The 26,627-nt window shown below is 56.9% G+C and overlaps 1 protein-coding gene across 2 annotated transcripts in view; it reads right to left on the minus strand.

Annotated features, from left to right (window-relative positions):
- Positions 1–26,627, minus strand: part of IL6R (interleukin 6 receptor) — a 47,462-nt gene that overhangs the window by 13,247 nt on the left and 7,588 nt on the right. The window contains exons 1-6 of one of the 2 annotated variants that reach the window (XM_055139132.1): positions 25,201–25,296; positions 13,401–13,649; positions 12,534–12,657; positions 11,994–12,178; positions 11,602–11,768; positions 11,301–11,442 (exon numbers count right to left, since the gene is read on the minus strand). In XM_055139132.1, the coding sequence (XP_054995107.1) occupies positions 11,301–11,442; positions 11,602–11,768; positions 11,994–12,178; positions 12,534–12,657; positions 13,401–13,521 (739 nt within the window). In that variant the 5' untranslated portion in view covers positions 13,522–13,649; positions 25,201–25,296. Of the gene's footprint in view, positions 1–11,300; positions 11,443–11,601; positions 11,769–11,993; positions 12,179–12,533; positions 12,658–13,400; positions 13,650–25,200; positions 25,297–26,627 lie in introns of those variants that run through there. The other variant, XM_055139131.1, reaches the window with a different exon arrangement.

Here is a 26,627-nt window from a genome sequence, read left to right on the forward strand (position 1 = left end):
AAGTTAAAAATAGGGCCTGGGATGAAGATGAGCAGGAGAATGCCTGCCTCGGGTGTGAAGTCCAGGGTTTGAGCCCAGCACCTCTCTCACTCTCGCTCTCTCTTTCTCTCTCTCTCTCTCTCTCTCGCTTTCTCTCTCACTCTCTCTCTTTCCCTCCCCCTTCCCTCCCTCTCTCTCGCTTTCCTCCATCTCTCCCTCCCTCCTTCCCCTCCCTCCCTCCTTCCTTCTCTCTCTCTCTCACTCTCTCTCTCTTTCCTCCCTCCCTCCCTCCTTCCCTCTCTCTCTCCTCCCTCCCTCCCTCCCTCCTTCCCTCTCTCTCTCTCCTCCCTCCCTCCCTCCCTCCTTCCCCTCTCTTCCTCCCTCCCTCCCTCCTTCCTTCTCTCTCTCTCTCTCTCTCTCCTCCCTCCCTCCCTCCTCCTTCTCTCTCTCTCTCTCTCTCTCTCTCTCTCTCTCTCAAAATACCACAAGACAGGTTCACAGAAAGACGCCGAACCTCCCCAAGCCAACCCGAGAAGCAGCTGGGGCGGAGGCTGCAGGGAGAGGCCCACAGAGGGCACCAGCCCGTGAGAGGAAAGAGCCGCACAGCAGCCCCGAGCCAGCCAGACCCGTGGAAGGCGCCTGGGCTTCTGCCTCCCTGATGCTCCTCCTCAACAAACCCGCAAAGAACAGGCAGTGGACGAGGGGGGAGCCAGGGGGCAGGAAGGAAGGAACATGAGAGCCGGGGTGGGCGGCCCCAGGAGGAACAAGGACCGACCTACCCAGCCTAGGGCGAGTGAAAAGGCCGCGGGGAAGGTGCTGGCCTTGCAGGCGGCCGGCTCAGGTTCAATCCTCGGCACCTCACAGGGTCCTCCAGCACCCCCAGGAGTAATTCTGAGTGCAGAGCCAGGAGTCACCCCTGAGCATCACAGTGTGGCCCAGAACAAAACAAACATAAACCAGACCCAGCCGCGGCTAGCATCAGTGGCACGTCGGGGCCCACCCTGGGCTTGGGGCCTCAGCATCTTGGGTGCAGGCCCAGGGGGACGTGTCAGAGGAAAGGAACAGCGCCTGTTCCAGACCAGACAGCGACGTGGCACCCTGGGGGTTCCGGTCTCCGGGGAAAGTGGGAATTTTATTTTGGAATCATCTCAGATTCCCCAAGAATGTTGCCAGATGAAGAAACTTTTCTCACAGAACAGATGAAGTCTTACATAAGGGGAGTCTGAGAGCACCAAGGACCCCGGGGTGCCCCGAGAGGGGGGTGGGCGACTCCGGGGCTTTCCACGGACAGAGGAAAGACACTCGCTCCGGGAAAGCCGCCGGCCCTGGCGCTCATGGGGCTCCCTCCCCTTCCAGCTGCACAGAGACGCCACAGTGGGCACGGACAGGCATGCTCCCCTCCTCTCCCCGTGACACCTCCCCTCAGCTGGCACGGTGGGCCGAGAAGGGGGCCGGGGATAAGGAACGGGCCTGTGTGCAGCCGCAGCAGCCGTGACACCCACTCCAGTCGCCGGCACCGCCAGGGTCACTCCCAGAGCCAGGACTGGCTCGTGACCCCACCAGGCATGCCCGACCCTCCTCAAGAGAGGCAGGAACTATGGTCCCCACGGGCTGTCCTGAGACCCCAGGTGCCGGGCAGGCGCAGGGCGCTGATGCTGATGCCGCAGAAACGACCTGCGGCAGAGGGTGACAGCAGCAAACTCTGCCAGCCACCCTTCCGCCCGCTTGCCCTGCCGTGCACTCGCGTGCTCCTCACAGCCATACTTGCTGGGTCACACCGGGTGATGCTCAGGGGTTATCCTGGCTCTGCACGCAGGAATAACTCCTGCGGGTACTCAGGGGGCCATGTGGGATGCCGAGGATTGGAATGGGTGTCACGGCTGCTGCAAAGCAAATGCCCTACCTGCTGTGCTATCTGGCCCATAGCAGCACTTGAAGGAAGTACCACTGTTCTCCCCACTCTATAGAGGGGGAAACTGAGGAGCAAGCAGAGTCTAGAAGTTTTGTAAGAAATAAGCAACACAACTTTCTGGCTCCAAAAATGAGTTTCTGCTCTCTCTACCTCCCTTTACTTTACAAGTATCTGGGGGCCGGAGAGCTAGTACAGGAGTTAAGGCGCTGACCTCACACACAGCCAAACTGGTTGATCTGTCAGGGACCACATGTGGTGCTTCCCCACAAATCACCTTTTGGTGGGAGAGATGGAAGCATTCATTCACCTCACAAGTGAGTGACAAAAAAAGTTTTGTCACTTATTTCTTATAAAACGTCGGCACCCCAGCATCGCCGGCTCTTGCATCAGAGGCAGCAGCAGAACAGGAAGTAAGTATCCACATTGCCTCTTCATAGATGCTCTTTCCCCACCGATCCTATTGAGACCCCTGGCTGGTAATGTTTCAAGCGTTCGGTGTTCTTGCACGCATTGTTCTTGCATGCGTGCAGTTGTATGCATTCATGCATACAGTGTCCTGCCCCACGGTGTCAGTTTCCCTCCACCACCGTCCCCTGGTCCCCTCCCACGTATCCTCCACCCCACACCTTGGATTCTTAGTCAACTCTTAATTTGGGGGTCATTGGGGATTGGGCCATATCCTGTGTTGTCAGTTGCTATTCCTGGCCCAGTGCTCAGGAGTGACCCCTGGAGGTGCTCGAGAAACTGTGGTGAGAGGGATTGAAACCAGGGCCTGCTGCATGCCAGAAAAGCACCTAACTGCCTGTGCTGTCTCTCCAGCCATCAGCTCTTAATTTTGATGGAGTAACAGTAAATATAGTACTAGGTATTGTGGCAATTTCAGGCATCTGATGGAAGAACAAAAGATATAAAATCCTCCTGTCTCCATGGAGATCTGTTTGCATATGTAATAAAATTAAACATTGCAGTTTAAAAAAAAAACATGTCGGCACCTTATAGAATCTTCCTGGGCCTCAGTTTCCCCCTCTATAGAGGGGGGAGAATGGTGGTAGCTCCTTCAAGTATTGCTGCGGGGCCAGATAGCATAGCAGGTAGCAAAGCGTTTGCTTTGCAGCAGCCATGACACCCGTTCCAATCCCCGGCATCCCATATGGCCCCCAGTGCAAACCTACAGCATCCCATAGGGTCCTCTAAGCCAGGAGTGACCCCTGAGCCCAGAGCCAGAGTAGCCCCTGAGCACCACCAGGCCCAAAACCCCCTCCCACAACCCAAATTAAAACATTTAAATACTAATTGTCTCTAGATCGAACACTTTTTCAGAATCAGAGACGTGTATCTCACTCATCTTTGAAAGCTCTGTAGTTAGCACAGGATGGCATCCTGCTGAAAAGCTGTAGTTGGCAAGTCTGAGTCATGGAAAACCACTCAAAAAAACAGACTATCCGGGGGCTGAATAGCATGCAGCCCACCCTTGTTCAATCCCCAGCATCCAAGGTGGTCCCCCCACCCTGCCAGGACTGGCTTCTAGGTGCAGAGCCAGGAGTAATCTCTGAACACCACCAGATGTGGAGGAAGGAAGGAAGGAAGGAAGGAAGGAAGGAAGGAAGGAAGGAAGGAAGGAAGGAAGGAAGGAAGGAAGGAAGGGAGGGAGGGAGGGAGGGAGGGAGGGAGGGAGGGAGGGAGGGAGGGACGGAGGGAGGGAGAGAGAGAGAGAGAAAGAAAGAAAGAAAGAAAGAAAGAAAGAAAGAAAGAAAGAAAGAAAGAAAGAAAGAAAGAAAGAAAGAAAGAAAGAAAGAAAGAAAGAAAGAAAGAAAGAAAGAAAGAAAGAAAGAAAGAAAGAAAGAGAAAACAGACTCTCCGGAGTATTACCAGTGGCTGGAGGACATTCTCCTTGTACTAACATTTCCCAAGACACGGAAATGTTCTTTTATAATCAAAACAGAATGAGTGGCCATGAGGTGAAACTGACAGATGATCGCATGAGATGTTGCTCTCTTTTGAAACAAGAAAATTCCCCCTAAGGATTGGTTTGGATTTGCTGCTGGAAGACTGGAAGAGCCACGTCCCATATAAACCACTAGAGCGACCTCAAGACCAGACGTAGAACCTTGGCCGAGGCACTCAGCCCCTCTGAAACCCTGTGGGGGCTCGCACAGGTCCTGAGAGGACCCGCTGAGACCACTTGCTGAGGGCTCGGGGCAGAAAGTGCACGGTAGCCACTGCCAAAAAACTCCCCTAGGACTGGACAGGGGCACAGGCAGAGCACGAGCCCTGATGGGTGAGGCCCTGGGTTCCATTCCTGGCACCACCAAAAAAAATTATATGTGTGTGTATGCGTGTGTGTGTGTGTGTGTGTGTGTGTGTGTGTGTACACCTATATATAATTATATATATGGGCTGGAGGCATAGCACAGCAGGAAAGGCACTTGCCTTGCGTGTGGCTCAGTCCCCAGCATCCCAAGTGGGCTCTGAGCCCCGTCAGGAGTGATCCCTAATGCAGAACCAGAATAAGTCCTGAACACAGCCGAATGTGGCCCCAAAACAAAACAAATATATGTGTGTGTATCTGCATGATTTTATATATAAGTACATATATACTTATATGTAAGTATATAAAATATATACTTATATATACACATATATACTTATATGTATATATAAGTAAATCTTAACCAATGCTCACAATTAATAATACGTACTCAGATGTACAACTGTCACTAGGATATGCCACTACATAGTTGATAACACACTATCAACTATGTGTTCCTGGGGCTGGGAGCCCACATGGTCCCCAAACCACACTGGCCCTGGCCCAAACCCAAACTGGCTTTGTCTCACTCATGAGCCCAGCAACACTTTATGTATCTTCGCCGTTTCAGGAAGAGCGCAGATGGGAAATGTTCTCATCACAAGGGAAAGTACTGTCCCGAGGTGAGGGGCTAGAGTATAAGCAGCACCTACACCCACGCGGGAATCAAGGCTTTTTGAGTTTGTTTGGTCTGGGGCCACACCCCGAGGTGCTCAGGGCCTGCTCCTGGCGGAGCGAGGGAGACCCTCTGTGGTGTCCGCGATGGAACCTGGACCCCCAATCCCCGGCATGCAAGGCAAGTGCCTTCCTGCCTGCGCCACCTCTCTGGCCCCAGGGAATCATTGTTTTTGCCTTCCACCAATCCCACCTGTCCAGCAGAGCCCCGCAGGACAGGGCAGGGGTCAAACACGTCCTCTAACAGCTGCTATGTGGGTGGAGCTCAGGGCTGGGCAGCAAAAAGGAGAAGTAGGTGTGGGCTGAGGATAAAAAGGAAAAGGAAAGACAAGCGAGGGGGTGGCTTGCGATGGAGAGAGACGAGGGAACAGGGCGAAGCTCGAGCTAGACCCTGGGCTGCGGAGGGGAGACCAGGGGGCGGCCACAGACCTTCCGCCGCCTGTTGCGGCTTCCTGTGGAGGCCAGGGCCAAGAGTCCTGTCCCTCAGCCAAACAGCAGCAGCAACAGAAAGACTAGCTGGAGCCCGAGGCCCGTGCCCACCGTCTCCCGAGCCCAGGGTGCGGCGAAGGGCCTCCTTCATTGCCTCCATCCACACTCTGGGCAGACTGACAGTTGGCAATCGGTTGCCCAGGGGCTCAGCCCTCGGGTATGCGCAGCCCGAACTCTGAGCCCTGTCCACTGACTGTCCCCAGCCCCGTGTGGACCTGACGACCCCAAAGGAACCCGAGCTGCTTATCACGAGTGATATATATAGGGGTGAGGCCCCTATAAGGAAAAGTTAGCGACTTTATTGGTCCCCCCCACTTTTTTTTTTCTTTTTTTTTAACAATGGCAGCGATCAACTCCTCAAGAAGGCAAGGCGCACGCTTTCCTGCTGCGGGACATTCCCAGCTGCCCAGATTTCTCTTTCTGAACTTTCACTGACACGAGTACTGCCGAAGTTGGGGACGCTGGGAGCTGTGCACAGGGGTGGGGCGCGGGAGGAAGCGGAGTGGGCTGGCGGAAAGCAGCGGCAGGGCCCGGCTCAGAGCAGCGGGAGGGAAGGACGGGCCAGAGGGACGTCCAGGCTTCCCTAGGGAGCAGAGGAAAGCAGGCTGGGCTGACAGGACTCGGGTGACTCAGGAATGCCCCTGAGATTGGTGCAGGGACACCCGGATACCCCCCAGAGACTGGCTGATTGTAAGAATTCTGCCCAGGGCAGAGCCACAGTACAGCAGGTAGGGTGCTCGGCTTGCACACGGTCAACCTGGGTTTGATGCACGTAGGGTCACCAAGGTCCCCCCACATAGGGTCTCCCAAGCCCTGCCAGAGGGATCCCTGAGCAAGGAGCCAGGGTGTGGCCCCCAAACCAAACAACTCCATCCTGGAGAGGCAGGGCAGGGGTGAAGGCCCTGCCTTGCAAGTGGCTGCATCACCAAGTACTCCTGCAAGGCCAGCACCTTCCCTTCCCCAGGGCCCTATCTCTGGTCCCCACCGAGGTGCGGATGACTCCCCCCACCCCCAGCCACACAGGTACAGGATGAGGAGTTCCAGTTCCTCCCACTGCCCCAGAGAAGCTGTTGTCTGCGCCTAGCCAGTCACAGAGGTCGGGGCTGGGGGAGTCCACTGCTGGCCCCTGGCCCCTGCTCCCCCGCCCACACTGGAGGGTGGGGCATGTCAGCAACTGGGGGTGCCGGGGGCTGAACCTGGCACCTCATAGGGTGACGCATGTGCTCTCTGATTCGGGCTCCTGGGGACTTGGGGATTCCTTGGCCATAGAACCAGGGATGGGAAGGGGCCAGGCAGGGAAAGGCCCACACCCTCCTGGCCACCGCTGCCGCCGCCCTGGACATGGCTTGGGAAGAGAAGCTCAAGCACAGACAGACCCTCCCAACTTCCTGGAACTGGGCCGCACTAGCAGACACGCCATCAGGACAGTTCAGTACACTGGAATGGATATTTCTCAGAAAGAGACACATGGGTGCACACACACACCATGCGTGTGCACACATACACACAGGCACACGCACGCACATACACGCGCGCACATGCACATGTGTGCACGCACACACACATGCACACACACGCACACATACAAACATAAACGCACCAGGGGCTAACCAATAGTACGTCAGGAAAGGTGCTTGCCATGGGTCCCCTGAGCACCACCAAGAGTAATTCCTGCGTAGGGCTGGAGCAATAGCACAGTGGGTAGGGCATTTGCCTTGCACGCAGCTGACCCGGGTTCGATTTCCAGCATCCCATATGGTCTCCTGAGCACCACCAGGAATAATTCCTGAGTGCATGAGCCTGGAGTAACCCCTGTGCATCACCAGGTGTGACCCAAAAAGAAAAAAAAAAAAGAGTAATTCCTGCGTGCAGAGCCAGGAATAAGCTCTGAGCATCATCAGGTGTGGTTCTCACCCCACCCTCACCCCGCCTCAGTAAAGAGACACACAGGTGCCAGGAGACAGCACAGGGAAAGGCGTTGACCTTGCAGGCGGCCAAACAAGGTTCAATATCTGGCAACTACATAAGGTCTCTGAGCACGGCCAGGAGTATCCCTGAACCCTGCCCACCAGATGTGGCCCAAACAACAAAACGCAGTGGAGACAGCTGTGCTGGGGGGAGGAGTCTGGTGTTGGATAGAGACAGTTTCAGATTCACAGGATGTAAAAGTTCTGGTGCTGGTGGGTGGCCTGCACAGATGTAACTTAAGAGGCCACTGAACTAGACGTTTAAAATTAAACATCAAAACTAGCCAGTATAAGTTTTCTGTAACTCACCACAATCAAAATGTTTATAAAGAAAGAACAAAACAGGATTTGGGGGGCAGAAGAGACAGTACAGGAGTTTGCCTTGCACATGGCAGACCCCAGTTCAGATCCCCGGAACCACATATGACCCCCCCACCAGACCCACCATGAGTAATCCCTGAGCACAGAGCCAGGAGTAAGCCCTGAGCACTGCCAGATGAGGCCCATTTTACCCCCAAGCTCACCCCACAAGAAAAAAAAAAACCAGGATATCTTGGGTCAGAGATAGTACAAAAGTTAAGGCACTATAAATGGATGGACACGGAGAGTATCATGCTGAGTGAAATGAGTCAGAAGAAGAGGAACAGATTAGAATGACTGCATTCATTTGTGGGATATAAAAATACATATAGCTGAAGACTAATATCCATGGTCAGGGAAAACAGGGGCTAGGAGGAATGGTCAATGGCTGGAACTAACCACAAGTGTGTGTGGGGCTGAGGCTAGGGAAGATAAAGAGACCAGCGTGACAATAATAGCTGGGAATGATCATGCTGGGCAAGAACTGAGGGTTAAAAGTAGGTAAGGGATATTCTTGATAACCTTTCAGTACAATATTACAAACCACAGTGCTCAAAAGGAGAGAGAGAGGAGAGAGAGAGGAGAGAGAGAGAGAGAGAGAGAGAGAGAGAGAGAGAGAGAGAGACAGAGAGAGACAGAGACAGAGAGAGAGAGAGAGACAGAGAGAGAGAGAGCCTGCCATAGAGGCAGGCAGGGGATGGGGTTGATGGGAGGGAACCTGGGGACACTGTGCTGGGAAGTGTACACTGGGGGAGGGATGAGTGTTGGAATACCGCATGACTGAAATCCAATCATGAAAGGTGTTGTAATGCTCTTTTAAAAAATTAAAAAGTTAAGGCGCTTGCCTAGCACGTGGTTTGGGCCGCAACTCTGGTTCAACTACCAGCACCACATCTGGTCCCTGGAGTGCAGAGCAGGTGTGGCCCCTGAGCACGGAGCCAGGTGTGGCCCCAGCACAACTGGGTGTGGTCCAAAAGCAAACCAAACTAAGATTATTTTCAAGTATTCGTCACCATCCAGACGAGGTGGGAAAGGGACAGAGGAGGCGTCTGGCTCTGGGACTCGCCCTCTGCACAGAAGCTCCCAGGGCTGTTTCCACTCGCAGCTTCCAGAGGACGAGCACAAGTACCCGAGCACACACCAGTCACAGACGGCCCCATGCGTCACGAGCTGGCCAGGTCACGTGCTGGTGGGGGGAGGGGTCACGGCGGCCCTCAGACACAAAGCCTGTGTTCCAGGAGGGACGAGGCTGGGCAATCAATGTCACTTCGGTCTTAGCTTTGGAGTCACAGACACTCAACACAACTCAAAAATATTAAGTGTTTTCTCTTTGGTGGGGGGATGGGAAGCACACCTGGCAGTGCTCAGGGCTCTCCTCTGGCGCTGTGCTCAGGGACAACTCCTTTGGGTGCCGGGGATCAAGCTGAGGTCAGCCATGTATGAGGCAAGGGCCTTAACCCCCGTACTATCACTCCGCCCCATCTTTTTTTTCCTTAAGTACTGAAGGATGACTAATTTGGTTCAACTAATCTGCCAGAATAAAGCCAGGAAGTACAGTGGGTAGGGCGCTTGCCCTGCAAGTGACCAACCCAGGTTTGATCTCCAGCACCACTTGGGGTCCCCCCGCCAAGCCCCCACCAGGAGTGACCCTTGAGTGCAGATGCCAGAGTAAGCCCTGAGCACTGCCGGTCGTGGCCCTCAGCAAATGGAGTCCTAAAGAGAGTGGACACTGAAGCCAGTCTACACTGTTGGTCTGAGGGAGCCTGAGGCAGGAGGTGGATCACCGCTCTCTGGACGGGGCCCACATGCCGGGGGTAGCCAAGAAACTCCCACACCGGTTCCAGGCCTCCCAGGTCCTCAGCCTCCCTAGGATGGAGCCAGCTGTGTTCTTGGGAAACACCACCAGCAGACACACTGGCTCTGCTCTGCGGGAAGGAGGCTGGGAACAGAACACGGAGCCGCTTCCACTGGGAAGCACGTGTGTAAAGGGCCGGGCCGGGAACCCTGCTGCCATCGCAGGCCTCATGACTGTTAAATATCATCCTCACGGTGGACCAGAGAGATGGCCCAGCGGGTAGGGCACTGGCCTTGCATGCAGCCAACTTGGGTTCAATCTCCAGCATCCCATATGGTCTCCCAAGCAACGCCAGGAGTAATTCCTGAGCACAGAGCCAGGAGTAACCTGAGAATCCCTGGGTCTGGCCCCAAAAGGAAGAAACATTTTTTTATAATAAAAAAAATAATAATCATGGAGCTGGAAAGATAGTACAGTGGGTACGTACTTGCCTTGCACACAGCCAACTTGAGTTTGACCCTTGGCATCCCATATGGTCCCCCGAGCCCCACCAGGAGTGATTTCTGAGCAATGCCAAAGGTGGCCCAAAACAAGCAAAACAAACGACATTAATTATGAAGCCACTGAATAGGAGACGCACAAATGTGCCTAGAACAGGGCAGTGGGGAGGGCACTCGCCTTGCACGTGCCAGGTTCAATCCCAGGCACCCCACATGGACACCTGACCCTGCCAGATGTGATCCTTAAACACAAATCCAGGAGTAACCCCTGAGTACAGTGGGGTGTGCCCCCCCGACAAAAATTTAAAATTTTTTTTTTTAATTTAAAAAACGTACCTAGAAAAGGAAGTAATATACTAACATGCTTTCACTCGTTTTCTCTAAAGGGCAAGAATAAGTGATAATTATCTTCCCATTTTTCTGGAATTTTTCATGTTCAGACACTAATCCCGGTCATCTTCCAAAGGTAACCATCATCATCTCTACCCGGAAGGGGCCACTGGACCACACCCAGCAGTGCTCAGGTCACTTCTACTCTGAGCTCAGGGATCACTCCTGGTGGTCACAGGGGCACAGGACTGAGCTAGGGTCGGCCACATGCAAGGCCAGTGCCTCACCTGCTGCCCTGGCACTCCGGCCCATCTCTCCGCCTGTTACACCGAACACCTTTTACCTGTTTGTTTTCTGGTGGCTTATTGTTTGCTTGTTTCAATTTTGGAGCCATACCTGGCAGTGCTTGAAGTGACCCCCAGCAGTGCTCGGGAGATCAGACAGTCCTGGTGAATGAAGCTGGGACCCCGCACGCAAATTATGAGCTCCAGTTCTCTGAGATATTTTCCCAGCCCCTAAGACATTTTAAAAGTTGGGCCAGAGAGACAGAACAGCCGGAAAGGCGCTTGTCTTCCACGCAGTTGAATTAGGTTCGGTTCTGGCATCCCATACTATCCCCTGCACACCAGGAGTGAGCCAGGAGTGGCCCCTGAGCACCGCTGAGTTGGCCCCAAAACAAAACAAGACCAAAAATAAAGCAAAGAGCAGGAGCAGCGATTGTGAAGGGAATGCGCCCACGGAATCTCGGCAGCAACTCCCGAGCCTGGTTGGCCCAGGGGAAGGCCAGGCCTAGTCCAGGCCCCCAGCCCACACCAGCCCCAGACCTGAGGCCAGAACCATCTGGGCAGAACTGACCCCAGATCTGCCCGGCCGACTGACTCGCTGAGACCCCACCTGGACACGCGGCCGTCTACTACAACGGTGGCAGGGCAGTAGCTGAGGGCAGGGACAGAGCTGACGCCCTCCCTCCCACGGCCACCTGTACCTGTCCACGGGGTGCCCCTGACCTCGGGGCTCCAGGGGCTCCACTGACCCATCCCGAACTCCTCCTGCGCGCGCATCTGCACCACGTGGCTCAGGCGGCTCCAGGCGTCCCGGATGATGCAGCTGTGCCCGGCTTCCTGGACCTGGGTGCGAGTGAGGAGGCGTGAGGAATCTGCGGGACACCCGGCCGGCCGCTGCCCCCTCTCCCAGGGCTCTGCGAGTGCCCACATCCAGGAGAAGCCTCCTGAGGCTCCCAGCTGCAAGGCTGCCCCAGCCCCAGGGCCCAGCTCCTGCCCATTCACCTTCCAGGTGGTGAAGGCCTTGGACCGCTCCGCCCGATAGCGGAGCTCGAACTGCAGCCGGTAGAAGTTTGTGTTCCAGGAGGGGGGGTCTCGCCAGCTGACCCGGAGCCAGCGGGGGTTACCGTCCACCGCGGTGACCGTGATGTTGGCCGGAGGATCCGGCTGCACTGTGGGGAGAAGGGACAGACCGTCCACCGTGGGCACTGAGAGAGCCCCAGAAGGGGAGCCCCAGACCCTGCCCGGCCCCCAGATGACTTCCCACTCAGACGCCGACCGGGAGCGCCCTGCAGGCTGCAGCTGGGCACAGCCCTGACGGCCCCCCCACGAAGGGCAGGGGTCAGGGCTGGGGGGGCCGAGACCGCAGGGCACGGGCAGGGCAGGCGGGCACTTACGGACTTCGTACCCCCAGAAGGACAGGGGTCTGCTGCTCCTGCTCCCGGCAGTGTTGGCGAGGCACAGGGTCGCCGTGTACCTGGAGTTGTCGGCCTCGGGCACCGGCAGCTGGCAGGAGAAGGCCTGCAGAGGCGGGCTGTAGAGGCAGGGCTGCTGGGAGGGACGGAAGCCTCCTTCCTGCGGGCTGGACACAGAGCACAGGCGTCAGGGACTGCACACCCTCGGGGGACAACCGGGGCCGAGTGCCCACTCAGAGGCGGAGGCTCTGAGCCTCTTTTCCCTCCCTTGCAAACAGGACTGTGAGAGCGCCCGGTGCACAGGGTTCAGACTCCAGTGTCCTGAAGGAGGGCAAAAGGTCTAGCGCAGGGGCCGGAGAGATCAGACAGCTGGGAGGGAAACCTGCCCTGCACGTGGCCGACCCGGGGTTGGGCTCTCAAGCACCGCCAGAGTGATCCCTGAGCACAGAGCCAGGAGTCAGCCCTGAGCACTGCCGGGGGGGCCCAGAAAGCAAACAAACACAGGTACAGAGAGGCACTCACAAGTTCTTCACCAGCAGCCTGGCCTTGGTGGCGGGCGAGGGGCTGGCCCGCGGCCTCCACTCACAAGTGACTTTGTTGAACGGGTTCCTCCGGAAGCAGGAGATCTGGGGCTCCTCGGGGGGTGCTGGGGAGAGCAGATGGACGTGAGGAGGAGCTCAGGGGAGCACGGCCCGGAGCCGCCCAGGGCCCAAACGGGGAAGCACAGAGGGCAGCAGGGTCAGCCTGGGAGGGGGTCCCCAAGGAGGCTGGCTTGTTCAGAGGGCAAGAGGACAACCAGGGCTCGGTCTCCCACGCCCCACAGGGCCCCGAGCTGCACCAGGATGGACCCCGGGTACAGAGTGAGGAGTAAGCCCCGAGCACTGCTGAGTGTGGCACCAGAGCCAACAAGAGGAAAAAACCTGTTTGTTCTAGAAAAAACCACTTTTCTGTGAGCTCGCCCTATGTTGGGCCGGTTTCGGCTCCACCTCTCAGGTGCTGCCCCCACTGGCCTCTGCCCAGCAGCGAGGGGGACAAGGAGGACGCCCTCCGGCCCACGTGCTCAGCAGGTGGGCCCTCCAGGAGCCCCCACAGACACCCCGGGGACCCGCCAGGCTGCCCCACAGATGCATGTGCCCACATGGCAGGGCCAAGGGGTGCATGTGGGAGGCACCACCACCCGGAACCTCCTGCCCCACGAGCCCATTAGCCCTGGCGCCCTCACCCCTGCACTCCCTAACCCTCATCCCCTGCACTCCCTCCACACACACCCCCATGGGCCCCTCACGCCCGGCCCTCTCACCCCCAGGGCCCTCACCCCTACATTTCCTTACCCACACCGGGCCCCACAACCCCTGCATTCCCACCACCCCTCACCCCCGGGCCCCTCACCCTCCTCCACCAGCAGCCGCAGGATGCCCGCCGGGTGGTTGGCCCTGAAGCAGGAGTAGTTCCCGGAGTCGCCGGGCCGCAGGCCGTGGAGCACCAGCGTGGGCCTCTGGAGGACGGCCATGCTCAGGCGCCGGGGCGCCTCGGTGTGCAGCTCCCAGTGGACGGGCCTGCGGTCTCGAGAGCCGTTCCTCGGACAGGTCAGGTTGACGCTGGCCCCTGGCAGCTTGGCCAGCACGTTGTTCGGCACCTCTGGGGCACAGGGGAGACGACACTCAGACAACCCCAAGAAGGCCGGGGGGAAGCCCTGGGTCCCATTCTGGGGGGCCGGAGCGGGGCCCACTGCCAGCCACCGGCTTTCCCCCAGGGAACCCACTCACATAAGACCTTCCAACCTGGGGGCTTTTTTTTATTTCTGGCCACACCAGCGGCGTTCAGGGCTGACTCCTGCCTCTGTGCTCAGGAATCACTCCTAACAGTGCTCGGGGGACTGTATGGGGTGCCTAGAATTGAACCTGGGTCAGCTGCAGGCAAGACAAACGCCCCACCAGCCCTACTATTCTCTGGCCCCTAAGGTAGATTCTATGTCTTATTTTTCTTTTGGGGCTGGAGTGATAGCACAGCGGGTAGGGTGTTTGCCTTGCACATGGCTGACCCGGGTTCGATTCCTTCGTCCCTCTCAGAGAGTCCGGCAAGCTATTGAGAGTATCCTGCCTGCACGGCAGAGCCTGGCAAGCTACCTGTGCCGTATTCAATATGCCAAAAACATATTGGCATATTAGCATATTGAAAGTAACAACAAGTCTCACAATGGAGATGTTACTGGTGCCCGCTCGAGCAAATTGATGAACAGAGGGAAGACAGTGCTACAGTGGGCAAAAACATAAAGTACAACGTTTCCATGAAACTTCTTTTACTTGTGGGGGAGCGGGGGCACACACGGTGGTGCTCAGGGGCTACTCCCAGCACGGTGTTGGGGTGGGGGATGTCGATCACTCCTGGTGGTGCCAGGGACACAACCTGGGCCTCCCACATGTGAAGCGAGTGAAGGCTAAAAAAAAAAAAGCTTTATCTCTGTAAAAACAGGGCGTGACAATAATTACGTGGGCAACAATTAAGTGGTGAAATCCACATCTGGGTGAGCCAGCTGTGGCCTCCCCGGCCTCCTCCCTCGCTCGGGCTGACCCTTTCTCCCCCGAAGCCTGGTCATCTCCTCTGAGGACCCCTCAGGGCCTGCCCCTTGCCATGACACACAGGTGCAGGCACGTTTGGGTAGAGGCCTTGGCGGAAAGAGAGTCTGAGGGTGGGTGGGAGTCCAGCTCAGGCTCTTGCCACGCATGCGGTCACCTGCAGCCGTTCATGGATCCCGCAGCACATACGGCCCCCAGCACCGCCAGGACTCAGCCCTGGGCACCAGAGGGCCCAAAGGCGCAGTACAGTGGGAAGGGGGCTGGCTTTGCATGCGGATGAGCCGGATTCAATGTCCAGCACCGACCCCGGAGCCGCCCAGAGCGTCCCCCGGAAGCAGGGCTGTGTGCATGAAAGGGCCAGGGCTGGCCTTGCTCTGGGTCCCCAACTGTCACTCCAGCCTGGCACCCTCCGTCCTGGCTGGCAGAGGAGCACCTGGCACCCAAGGCTCATTCTTTCCCCTCCGAGAGTCTTAGATTTCGGGTGAGAAACCTGGTTAATGGTCAGTGCATGGCCCTGAGGTTCTGGCAGGTCTCTGAGCCCGCTGTAGCCTCACCTGCCCCTGTGTCCCCTCCCTCTCGCCCTCACGCCTCAGACAACCCAGCAGGCACCAAGGCACACAAAGAGACAATGAAGCATGGGGAGAGCTGTGCCACGCACAGGAGGTGGGGAGTCAGCTCTGCACGGGGCTGGACACACAGAAGGCTGTCTGAAGGTCAGCAGAATCCAGACACTAAGCAAAGACCCCACCACCCTGGTTGCAATGGACATCCAGTACGAATTCTCCAGTCATCTCAGATAGCGTGTCAAGATGCACCACAAGCTGACGAGCATCAGGGTGTGCAGGGCAGCATGAGAGCCCAATCGCTGAGACCCCCAGCACAGACATCATGTGACGTCTCCTATGTACCCGGCTTTCCCGCACAGCACCCAATCCGGTGAAGGCATCGATGCCTCGCTTTGATTTGCTTCAAAGTTTTGGTTTGGGGGCCACATCCCACAGTGCTCTGGGCTGACTCCTGGCTTTAAATTCAGGGCTCACTCTTGGCGGGGACATGGGGACCACATGTGATGCCAGGGCTGGCCACAGGCCAGGCACGTGCCTTCCCCACGGTACCACCTCTCTGACGCCGCTCCCTCACTTTTAAAGCAGGCTGGCAGGAGTGCAGAGGAGCAGCCTGCAGGCCGGGCATGTTCCTGGCAGGCAGGAGGTCTGGGTTTGACCCCCGGCATCACACGGTATCCTCAGCACCAGTCCGAGTGACACAAACCCACCTCTCCACAATAAAATACAAGTAAGTAAGAATGAGTTCACAGGGATGCAGGAGCAGGGAGATAGGATAGCAGAATCCCCGGCACCGCATATGGTCCCCTGAGCATCCCCAGGAGTGATCCCTGAGCACACAGCTGGGAGTAAGCCCCATGCAATGCCAAGAGTGGCCCAAGAACCCAAAGAAAAGAATGAGTGCCGGGGCTGAGGACGGAGCTCAGAGGGCGCTTGTGTCTGACACGGCTGAGGCCTGGGGGGTGAAGCCCGGCACAGAGACAGAGACAAAGAACAGACTCACGACACACAAATGACTACACTTTGCTTAACTTCATTTTTGGTTGGGGGGCCACAGCCGGTGGTGCTCAGGGCTTATTTCTAGCTCTGTGCTCAGGGATCACTCCTGGCGGGGATCGGGGGTGTTGGGGATGGACCCCAGGTTGGCCGCAGGCAAGCACCGTGCCTGCTGTAGTTGCTCTGGCCCCCTGTGCAGCTTCCTGAGTGGGGCGGGGAGACTGTCTCTGTGCTGTGTGTTTATACGGCCAGCTGCTGAGACTCAGGGACACGCGGCTAGCAAGCATGGTGCCGGCACATGTTCACTGCTGGGTCACTGTCCACTGTGCGGCCCCAGTGTGCTGGCCTGGTTCTGCTGGTGAGGCCCATGGGCGGGTTTCAGTGGAGAGGCCATTGGGCTGCAGCGTCCACCGGAGGTGTGTCCGGGGCAGTTCCATCCAGATCCAGGCAATCGCCCTCAGTGACGCTTACACACAGATAGAGCCGCCCCGTGACTCACTCTAGGACGAGTTCCCATTGCTCAGCCCTGACTGGCTGTGCCACTGGCCTGGGGTGGGCCGCCGGGCTGTTTGCATGCTCGAGTGGAGTGTGGCCACCACCTTCTCTAGTCCAGTTTTCCCCGAGCACAGCTGCTGGGCCTGGTGCATCCCCTCCAGATGACTACACATCCCAGGAGCACTTACAAACGGTCCCACCTCTGAGTCATGTGCTAGGCTCTCATCTGTGCCTGAGTGAGGGGGCATCTAGAAGACCCAGGCCAGAAAGAGAACGGGAACAAAAATAAACAAATAGGGTTAGAAAGGAGACCAAAGGGGCTGGAGCGATAGCACGGCGGGTAGGGCATTTGCCTTGCACGCGGCTGACCTGGGTTCAACTCCCAGCATCCCATATGGTCCCCCGAGCACCACCAGGAGTAATTCCTGAGTGCAGAGCCAGGAGTAACCCCTGTGCATCGCCAGGTGTGACCCCTCCCCCGAAAAGAAAAGAGAAGAAAAGAAAAGAAAAAAGAAAAGAGAAAAGAAAAGAGGAGAAAAGAAAAGAAGAGAAAAGAAAAGAAAGGGGAGCAGAGAAATCTGAGCTACCTTGAAAGTTGCTGGGCTGGAGGAGAGAGATATTTGCACACCACACACGGGAGCCAGGACGAATATCCAGGACAGCTGAAGCGCTCAGAAAGTCAAATAACAGAAACCAATAACCACATGAAAAAATAGAGGAGGAGACTTTCGTGAAGAGAACATATGGAGCTTTCAATGATGTACCTGAAAAAGTGCTCGCTGTCAGTTATTATCGGAAAATCCAAATCCGAGCAACAAGACATCATCTCAAGCTAGTGAGAATGACACGCAGCAGACGGGAGGGGCGGGGAGACGGGCAGTGGGAAGGTGCTTGCCGTACCCCAGCACCGCCCCCCCCCCCGTCTGGAGCCCCAGCACCACATAGGACCCCTGGACCCCCACCAGGGGTGATTTTTGAGCACAGAGCCAGGAGTAGCCCCAAGTCCAGCCAGACTCACAGATTGGAATAACCCACTGGCAGGGCCCCTGATGCTGGTGGGGGTGTTGCCCGGCTCAGCCTTTCTGGAAATCTCTATGGAGACTCTCAGACACAGAACGGAGCTCCGACTCCCAGTGATCCTGCCTCTGGGCATCTGCCCCCAGGTGAAAAGAGACAATAGAAGCCCCACTGACACTTCTAATCACTCTGGGGGTTCCCCACAGTCTAAAAATGAAGGCATTCCTCACAGAACTTGGGGTCTGGGGGTGTGTCTCCATGGAAAACCACATGCCTTAGAGAACCCCAAAAGCAAGCAAAACACACACTCACACACACACACACACACATGCACACACGCACACACACACACCACAGACCATCTTTTATAAGCCAAACAGCATACAGAAGCAATTCAACCATAATTCACGTGGAGGAAAAAAAAAAAAGAGGTATTCTCAGACACCCGCCTCCCCCAACCTCCCGCCACCAAAGAACAACAACAAAAAAACCCCTACCGAGTCATACCAAATATTCACCTAAGCTGACCTGCACGGAAACTGGGAAAAATGGTGATTTGGTCCCAGGAGGCAGCTCAAAGGGCTGTGCTGAGCGTCAGTGAGAACTCGGGTGCACGTGCTGGACGCCCCCGAGGCCCCTGCAGGCACCAGGCACGACTCCGCACTGAGGGCTCCCCCAGGTGACAGAGTGGGAGCAGCGCCCCTGTGCCCCCGAGAGCCCAGCTGGCCGAGGGGAGAGGCAGAGGGGACTCTCCAGTGCTTCTGCCCCAGACACTTCCAGAAAACAGACTTCCCCACTCACGCCAGCTCCAAGAGACGCTCCTGCCTTGTCTGGGGACTGGACAAAAGCAGGAGCTGTTCTGCTCCCGCCCTTGCTCACAAAGGCCAGAGGATCTGGGCAGTTCAGAGAAAGAGCAAATCAAAAGACTGTTTCCCCCTCTCTCTTCCACAAAAGCAGAGCACCGGGGCTGCACAATGGCCACTTCCTCTGCCCGGGAGCTTGAGCAATGGTTCTCTGAATCTTGAAAGCTGAGTCACTTCTTTTTTTTTTTTGGATAGGGAATGACTAATTTATAAGCCACCAATTGGCAAAGGTTGCCTGTCCCAGCCCTTCTGCGAAACGTGTTTCTCTTCAAACCTTTGAACCTGCTTTTTACCGTGCTAAACCTGCTTTTTAAAAAGCACCATCTACAGAATGATCTCAATCAAATATCAGAGAAATGTGTCAAAAAAGGTCCATCTACTCGACCAGGGCGCCGACTCGAGGGACCTGGCATGTGGACCAATGAGTTCTACCCCCAAAGCCTTTAGGGCCCCCAGCACCCCCAGCTATGGGCTTCCCAGGAAAGAAAAGAAACTGAGGCCTGAACGATAGTATGTGGGGGGGCATGTGCCTTGCACACGGCTGACCCCCTCGGTTCCATCCCCGGCTTCCCATGTGGTCCTCCAAGTTCCGCCAGGAGTGATTCCCTGAGTGCAGAGCCAGGAGTAGCCATGAGCATCACCAGGTATGATCCAAAAACCAAAAAAAAGAAAGGGAGGGAGGGAGGGAGGGAGAGAGGGAGGGAGGGAGGGAGTGAAGAAGGAAGGAAGGAAGGAAGGATGGAAGGAGGGAGGAAGGAAGGAAGGAAGGAAGAAAGGAAGGAAGGAAGGAAGGAAGGAAGGAAGGAAGGAAGGAAGGAAGGAAGGAAGGAAGGAAGGAAGGAAGGAAAGAAGGAAGGAAACTTGCTGAAGTCAAAATGTTCTGCCGTCCCTTGGGCTTGCCCCGTACTTGCTCAGCCCTCTGCCTCTGGTCCTGTGTCCTGAGGGCCCCCAGGTGTGGTGGCCGGGAAGGAGTCTGCAGCATCTTGTGAGGAGGAAGTGATCCCCCAACTGGCCTTCTCGGCCCCTCTGCCCGCCTCAAGTGGGAGCAGAAGACAACATCCTGGGTCCTCCTTTTTATTCCCCTTTTTGGGCTGCATTGAACAGTGCTCAGGGGTCACTCCTGGCTCTGCACTCGGGGATTACTCCTAGAGGTGCTCAGGGGACCATATGGGATGCCAGGGATCGAATCCGGGCTGACTGCATGCAAGGTTGAAGCCCCGGCTGCTGTACTCCCTCCCCGAGCCCTCTGTCCTCCCATTCTTCTGTGGGGTCTCAGGGTCTGTAAGCAACTTGTATCTCCATCCTTGTGCAGAGGGGAAAACAGATAAATACCTAAAGATGGAAGCTGGTGTCTGGGGTCTGCTCTGAGTTCTGGGGGAGAGTAAGGTGCACCGGGTGGGCATCAGAGAACGGGAGGAATATGGAGTTGGAGTGCCCCAGGACAAGCGGTTTCTGAGAGGACGTTCCAGGCCACAGCACGTCCCCTGGGCTGGGCTGGGCACCTGCTCCCTGTCCCTCCTCCCTGCCCTTCTTTCTCTCCCCAGGACCGACCCACGGAGAGAAGGCCAGGGGCAGACTCAGTGGTGAAGGCGTGAGGAGGATGCTCCCAGCGCGTCCCCTCCCTCAGAGACATGCAGCTTCCGTGGCCCCCGGAGCCTCTCGGGCAGCAGGGAGCAGCGGGCCCTGAGCTCAGCAGGACTCCGTAGTGCGGGCCAGGATGCGAGCCCAGGCCTGCTCACTCCTCAAGAACGCAGGAATGTGTCTGCTCACGCGGCCAGCCAGAACGCCCGCCTGCCACTGGTTCCTACAGTACCGGCACAAGGTGGCACCAAGTATGCTTTGAAAGGTGCCAGGTCAGGGCTGGGAGAGAGGGCAGGGGTTGGCACACACCCCCCTCTGAAGCTCCAGCCCTGGCACCATAGGGTCCGACATTAAACCACCTGTGCAGTTGGTTCAGCATCGGCAGGACCCCTGGGAGCCCAGAGCACTGCCGGTGAGACCCCCCAAAATAAAAGTATCAGAGGCAGGAGCTGGGGCTCTAGCTCAGCGGTAGAATACAAGCTTTGCATGTTTGAGACCCTGGGTTCAATCCTGGGAAGCCCAGATAAAATTACTATGGGGCCAGAGAGAGATACACAGCGGGCAAAGCACTCGCCTTGCATGTGGCCAGCCCAGGTTCAATCCCCATATGGGTCCCTGAGCCCCTCCAGGAGTGACCCCTGAGCGCAGCCAGGTATGCCCTGACTCAAAAAAAAAAATACTAAGTAAAATTAAAATATCCACTATAGGTTCATCACACTTAGTTGAAAGGAGAAAATTAATTTTTGGGGTCACCTGCTCATACCCTCACCCTCCGTACAAAGCCAGGAGGCCATGTGGCCACAGGGGAGTTAGTGGATATCTCTGAGGCTGAAGAAGGGGACACTCCCAGAACAGAACACCCTGTGGCCCCTCTGCCTACCTCTCTACCCATCCATAGGTGACCTTGCTGACCCCTCCAAACCCCACGGCATGGGGCGCCCTCACAGAGCCCTCCGCAGGGCCAGGGGGAAACAGAGGGGTAAGTGATTCTAGGCAGTGGGGGCTGGGCAGGGCTCACAGAGAGGGAGGAGGGGGCAGGGAGGAGGCTCAAAGGGCGGGAGCACAGGGCCCGATTGTGGGAGTCCCAGGTTTGACCATGGAGCACTAAGCTGGGAGTAGCAGGAAGCACCAGCAGGTGTGGCCAAAAAAAGAATACAGAGTGAGAATGGAATATTATGCAGCTGTCAGGAAAAATGAAGTCATGAAATTTGTCTATAAATGGATGGACATGGAGAGTATCATGCTGGTGAAATGAGTCAGAAGGAGAGGCACATATATAGAATGACTACATTCATGTGGGTATAAAAATATATATATGTAGATAGATAGATAGATAGATAGATAGATAGATAGATAGATAGATAGATGAAGAATATCCATGGACAGGGCAAAGAGGGGTTAGGAGGACTTGTCAATGGTTGGAATAAACCACAAGTGTGTGGGGGGCTGAGGGTAGGTAAGACAGAGAAGAGATCAGTATGACAATAATAGCTGGGAATGATCACGCTGAATAAGATCTGAGTGTTAAAGGCTGGGAAGGAATATTCTTTTTTTTTTTTTTTTTTTTTTGCTTTTTGGGTCACACCCGGCAATGCACAGGGGTTACTCCTGGCTCTGCACTCAGGAACCACCCCTGGTCATGCTCAGGGGACCATATGGGATGCTGGGATTTGAACCTGGGTTGGCCGCGTGCAAGGCAAACGCCCTACCCGCTGTGCTATCTCTCCAGCCCCTGGGAAGAAATATTTTTGATAACCTTTCAGTATCAATATTGCAGACCACAATGTCCAAAAGGAGAGAGAGAGAGAGAGAGAGAGAGAGAGAGAGAGAGAGAGAGAGAGAGAAGAAAAGCGCCTGCCGTAGGGGCTGGAGCAATAGCACAGTGGATAGGGTGTTTGCCTTGCACAAAGCCCACCCAGGTTCAATTCCCAGCATCCCATATGGTCCCCTGAGCAGAGCCAGGAGTAACCCCTGAGCATCGCCGGGTGTGACCCAAAAAGAAAAAAAAAAAGAAAAGTGCCTGCCATAGAGGCAGGCAGGGGGTTGGGGTGGGGGTGATGGGAGGGAACCTGGGGACACTGTGCTGGGAAATGCACACGGGTGGAGGGATCGGTGTTGGAACACTGTATGACTGAAATCCAATCATGAGCAGCTTTGTAATGCCCTAAAATAATTAATTAAAAAAATTAAAAAATAGATTCTGGGGCTGGAGTGATAGCACAGTGGGTAGGGCGTTTGCTTGCATGCAGCCGACCCGGGTTTGATTCCCAGCATCCCATATGGTTCCCTGAGCACTGCCAGGGGTGATTCCTGAGTGCACAGCCAGGAGTAACCCCCTGTGCATCTCCAGGTGTGACCCAAAAAGCCAAAGAAAAAAAACAAACAAAAAACCCAGATTCTATGTCTCTATATTGATCATCTAAGACAAACAAACAAAACCAGAGTGAGGCCAGCACACAGAAGGGCGAGAGCAGGAAGAGTCGGGGGCCAGGACCTGGGCCGAGCCTCCAGCCCCCAGTGACAGGCAGACAGCCCTGGCCGAGCTGCACCTGCATTCTCCCATCTGGGGTCAGACTGAGACTTCAGGGCTGGGCCCGTCCCCAGACCCCAGACTCAGGACAGGCAGGCCGGGAGAGAGCACAGAGGGAGGGCACTTGCTGCGCATGTGGCCAACCCGGGGTCGATACCCAACACACGTATGGTGCCCTGAGCAACCTCAGGAGGAATTCCTGAGTGCGGTCAGAAGTAAATCCAGGGCACCGCCATGTGCGGCCCCCAAACAAGGGGAAAAGAAAGTGGCCCCACACACAAGAGGGGAAATCGAGGAGCATTCCGTGTCAGCTCGCAGCCTCCACAACAGGACCAACACACTGCTTCTTCCTTCCTCTCCTTCCCATCATCTCCTGGAGGAGCCACTTGTCCGGTGTCCGCCCCCACCCTCAGGGCAGTGCGGCTGAGGACAGGGTGGCCAGGGCAAGAAGGCCACAGCCAAGGCCCCTGGGGTCTGGACCCCTCCTCTTAGTTCCTGAACAGTGGGATGGGGCACTGAAGGGAACCAAAGCATCTCACCTGTGACCAACACCACCAAGTTCCCCCCCACCCCCACCCCTTCAGAGGGCCTCTAGCCAGGGGCTGGTAACTTGGGGCCGGGGGCATTACTGACACCGTTATATGTTCTGGTCTTAATTTGTTCTCTGGTTGAAAAGCACGTCCCGCGGGCTGGAGATAGCCCAGTGGGTAGTGTGCTTGCCTTGCATGCAGCCGACCTGGGTTCCATCCCTGGAACACCGTAGGGTCCCCTGAGCACCGCCTGGAGTAAGTGCGGAGCATTGCTGGGGTGTGGCTCAAAAATCAAACCATCCCAAAGTACATCCCAGAGCATGAGACACCGCTGGACACGGAGGCCCCCGGTCTGTAGATCCGCAGAGCAGAGTTCTGATCCAGGTCTTGCCAGTGACATGCAGACAGCCCGGGGGATGTGGCAGCCCCTGGCTGAGCCCCACCTGCCCTCTCGGGGGACTGCGGGTTCAGACTACCATCTCAAGGTTCCTGGCACCCCCAGCCCCAAACTCAAGGCTCTTTTTCCTCATTTTGCTTCCGGTCTACCCGTTGCAGTGCTCAGGGTCTCTCTCCTGCAGTCTCTATGCTCGGGGGGCGGGGGGGGGCCCGGGGTGCTGTGGATGGAGCCTGTGGACGCACACAGGAAGTTTGCAGATGCTCTCCGGCCTGCAAAGCATGTAATGGGCCCTGGAGTTATCTCTGGCCTCGAGCGGCCCCCAAACCCAGCCTCTTATCGAGAGCACTAGTTCCCAGGGGGCAGGAAGCATGTCCAGATCTGCTCATCTCTAACAGGAACCAGCTTGAGGCACAGTACTAGGGCCACAGAGGCAAGGCGGAGTGCAAAACAGCCCGGGACTCGCAGGCAGGCGGCCCGAGTCCAGGCGCAAGGCCACGTGGTCCCCAAGCACAAGACAGGCACAGGCCCTGAGCACTGCTGGGTGTGGCCCCCAAAGACAAAGAAAAGACAATTAATCGAAGTGTTCATTATTCTATTAGCCGATGACCTTTGGAGAGAGCTGAGGGGTGGGGACCCTATGCAGACAAGTTTCCAGTCCTCAGAGCACTCCAGAGTGGTAGCTGGGAGGCGGGGGTGGGGGTTCTCTCGTTCCCCCCCATCTTCAAGAGCAAGTGAGTTTAGGTCCCAGGACCCCGACAGTCAATCCCACACCTCGCTTATGCACACATCACCCACTTCTTGGCACACAGGCACCCACCCCACCTAGTACCTTCTGGGTGGGACACTGCGACCAGCTCAGGCCCGCGGGGGCTTCCCCACCCCCGACCGCACCAAACAGCCTTGTTGTTTTTCTGCTCCTGGAGTTAGCATGCAAACGTCACTGACCAGAGACAGAGCAGGAGCATTTCCCAACCCCCTTTGCTGGCTGTCACACTGGCCAGCAAGAACTAAGCTGGGCTCCCGGCCCGTTTATGTCAGCGGGGGCCAAGTGCCCAGAACCAGGGGAGTTATCACGCGCCCACTAATCCCGCTGTCCCTGCGGGGATGAGGCTGCATCTGCCGCGGAGGCAGGGCGCAGCCAGCGTGGCCTCTCAGGTTGCAGGAGGCTGCGTGGAGGAAGCTCGGGGCGGCTGTGATAAACGCTTCTGGCCCGGAGGCGGTGGCTGCCGAGAAGTCCAGGGAGAGGAGCGTGGACGAACGCTGCCCTCCCCCTGCAGCCTCCTCTAGGTCGGACTAAATTCCCTGGCCGTGCCTGGGCTGCCCCGGTGCCCTTTCCCCTGCGGGGTTGGCCCCCAATTCCCTGTGGGTCTTCAGAGAAATGTGGGCACTGAGCTCACTCACCCGCTGGGCACGCTGGAGCCCTCCCTCGGCACCCTCCCAGTCTCCCACCCTGCCACAAGCCTTGAGGTGTGGGGGTAGAGGGTGCCCACAGCACCTGGGGGCAGGACCCTGTCCCCTCCCAGCACCTGCCGGCCCTCCCTCGCTTCCCGTGCCAGCCTCCCCGCCCGCACCCCTTCTCGGTGCGGGCTGCACCCCGTGGCGCCCCCACCCATCCCTCTAACGTGTCTGGACCTTCTGTACCTGCTTGTATTTGTCTTGTATTTGGCAGTGGCTATATTTGCCTTGGCACTGCCCGGACTCGCTTCTGTTACATGGACCGACTGTACAACAGCAGAGGAGGTCCCGGGCTGTTGCCGACTCAGCGGGGAGCCGCGCACGTGCGTGTGTGTGTGCGTGCGTGCGTGCGTGTGTGTGCGCGCATGCGTGTGAGAGAGAGAGAGGGAGAGTGAGCGTGTCTGTGTATGTGTGTGAGCATGACTGTGAGTGTGTATGAGTGTGACCCGTGCCTCTGTGTGTCTGTCTATGTGTGTGTGTGTGTGTGTGTGTCTATGTGTGAGTGTGACCAGTGCCTCCAGAGAAAAACATTTAATCCTCTCCTGGCAGCAACACAGAGCAACAGCTGGCCTGGGGCCCAGAGGTCTGGCCTGGGTCACCTCGAAGGGATTATAAACAAATTAGAGGAAAAGATATCGAAGAAGGAGGCAAACAGCAACTCCCCTGGAGAGCAACCCACGGACTGGAGACCAACCACGTGACCAGCCCCACGCCCAAGGGGACAGAACAGGGATATGGGGTAGGGTCCCTTGCGAGGATAAGCCCCAAGCAGCTGAGCTGAGGGTCACTCTCGGCTGAGGCTGTGAGGCCCTGAAAGACAGCATAGGCCAAGATGCCCCTTCTCTGGGGAGGGAGGGGGCACCCCTGGAGGCCCTTGGGGGCTGCTCAGGCTCCGTGCCAGGACCATGTGGTGCCAAGGATTGAGCCCAGGACCCCGCATGCCAGCCACACGCTACAGGATGAGCCTTTCTACAGAGGGCATGAGGCCCAAGCCACCTGCCAGACGGTGGTACCCAGATGGGCCCCTGGGCCCATCTGTCACCCAGCCCTGGGGGCTGCCCCCTCACCGCCAAACCAAGACACAGGGGCACCATTTGGCTCCCATACCCTTTTTTTTTTTTCTGCTTTTTGGGTCACACCCAGCGATGCTCAGGGGTTACTCCTGGCTCTGCACTCAGGAATTACTCCTGGCGGTGCTCGGGGGACCATATGGGATGCCGGGGATCGAACCCGGGTTGGCCGCGTGCAAGGCAAACGCCCTACCCGCTGTAGCTCCCATACCCTTTTAAGGAGCAGAAAAAATGCTAAAGGTGCAGAAAGTCGCACTGGGGCATGGGGGAAGGGCTGCAGGTCTGCAGCGGGGAGGCAGGGTCTGACCTGTCAGACTAATGGGGTCTGCACACTTCCCAGGCAGGGTCACAAATGTTCCATGACGGCCTCAGAGACACTCCTGTACACCTGCAGCTGTCTGAGCCGGGACACTGACCCAGGCCCCACATGCACACGCACACACCTGCACACACGTGTGTGCGCACACACGCACTGCTCGGCCCACTCCGGGCCTCCGTGAAGAAGGCAGCAGACACGTCTACCCCCGGCCAAGCAGGCACCAG

Source organism: Sorex araneus, chromosome 5 (genome assembly GCF_027595985.1).
Source record: "Sorex araneus isolate mSorAra2 chromosome 5, mSorAra2.pri, whole genome shotgun sequence".
Lineage (NCBI taxonomy): Eukaryota > Metazoa > Chordata > Mammalia > Eulipotyphla > Soricidae > Sorex > Sorex araneus.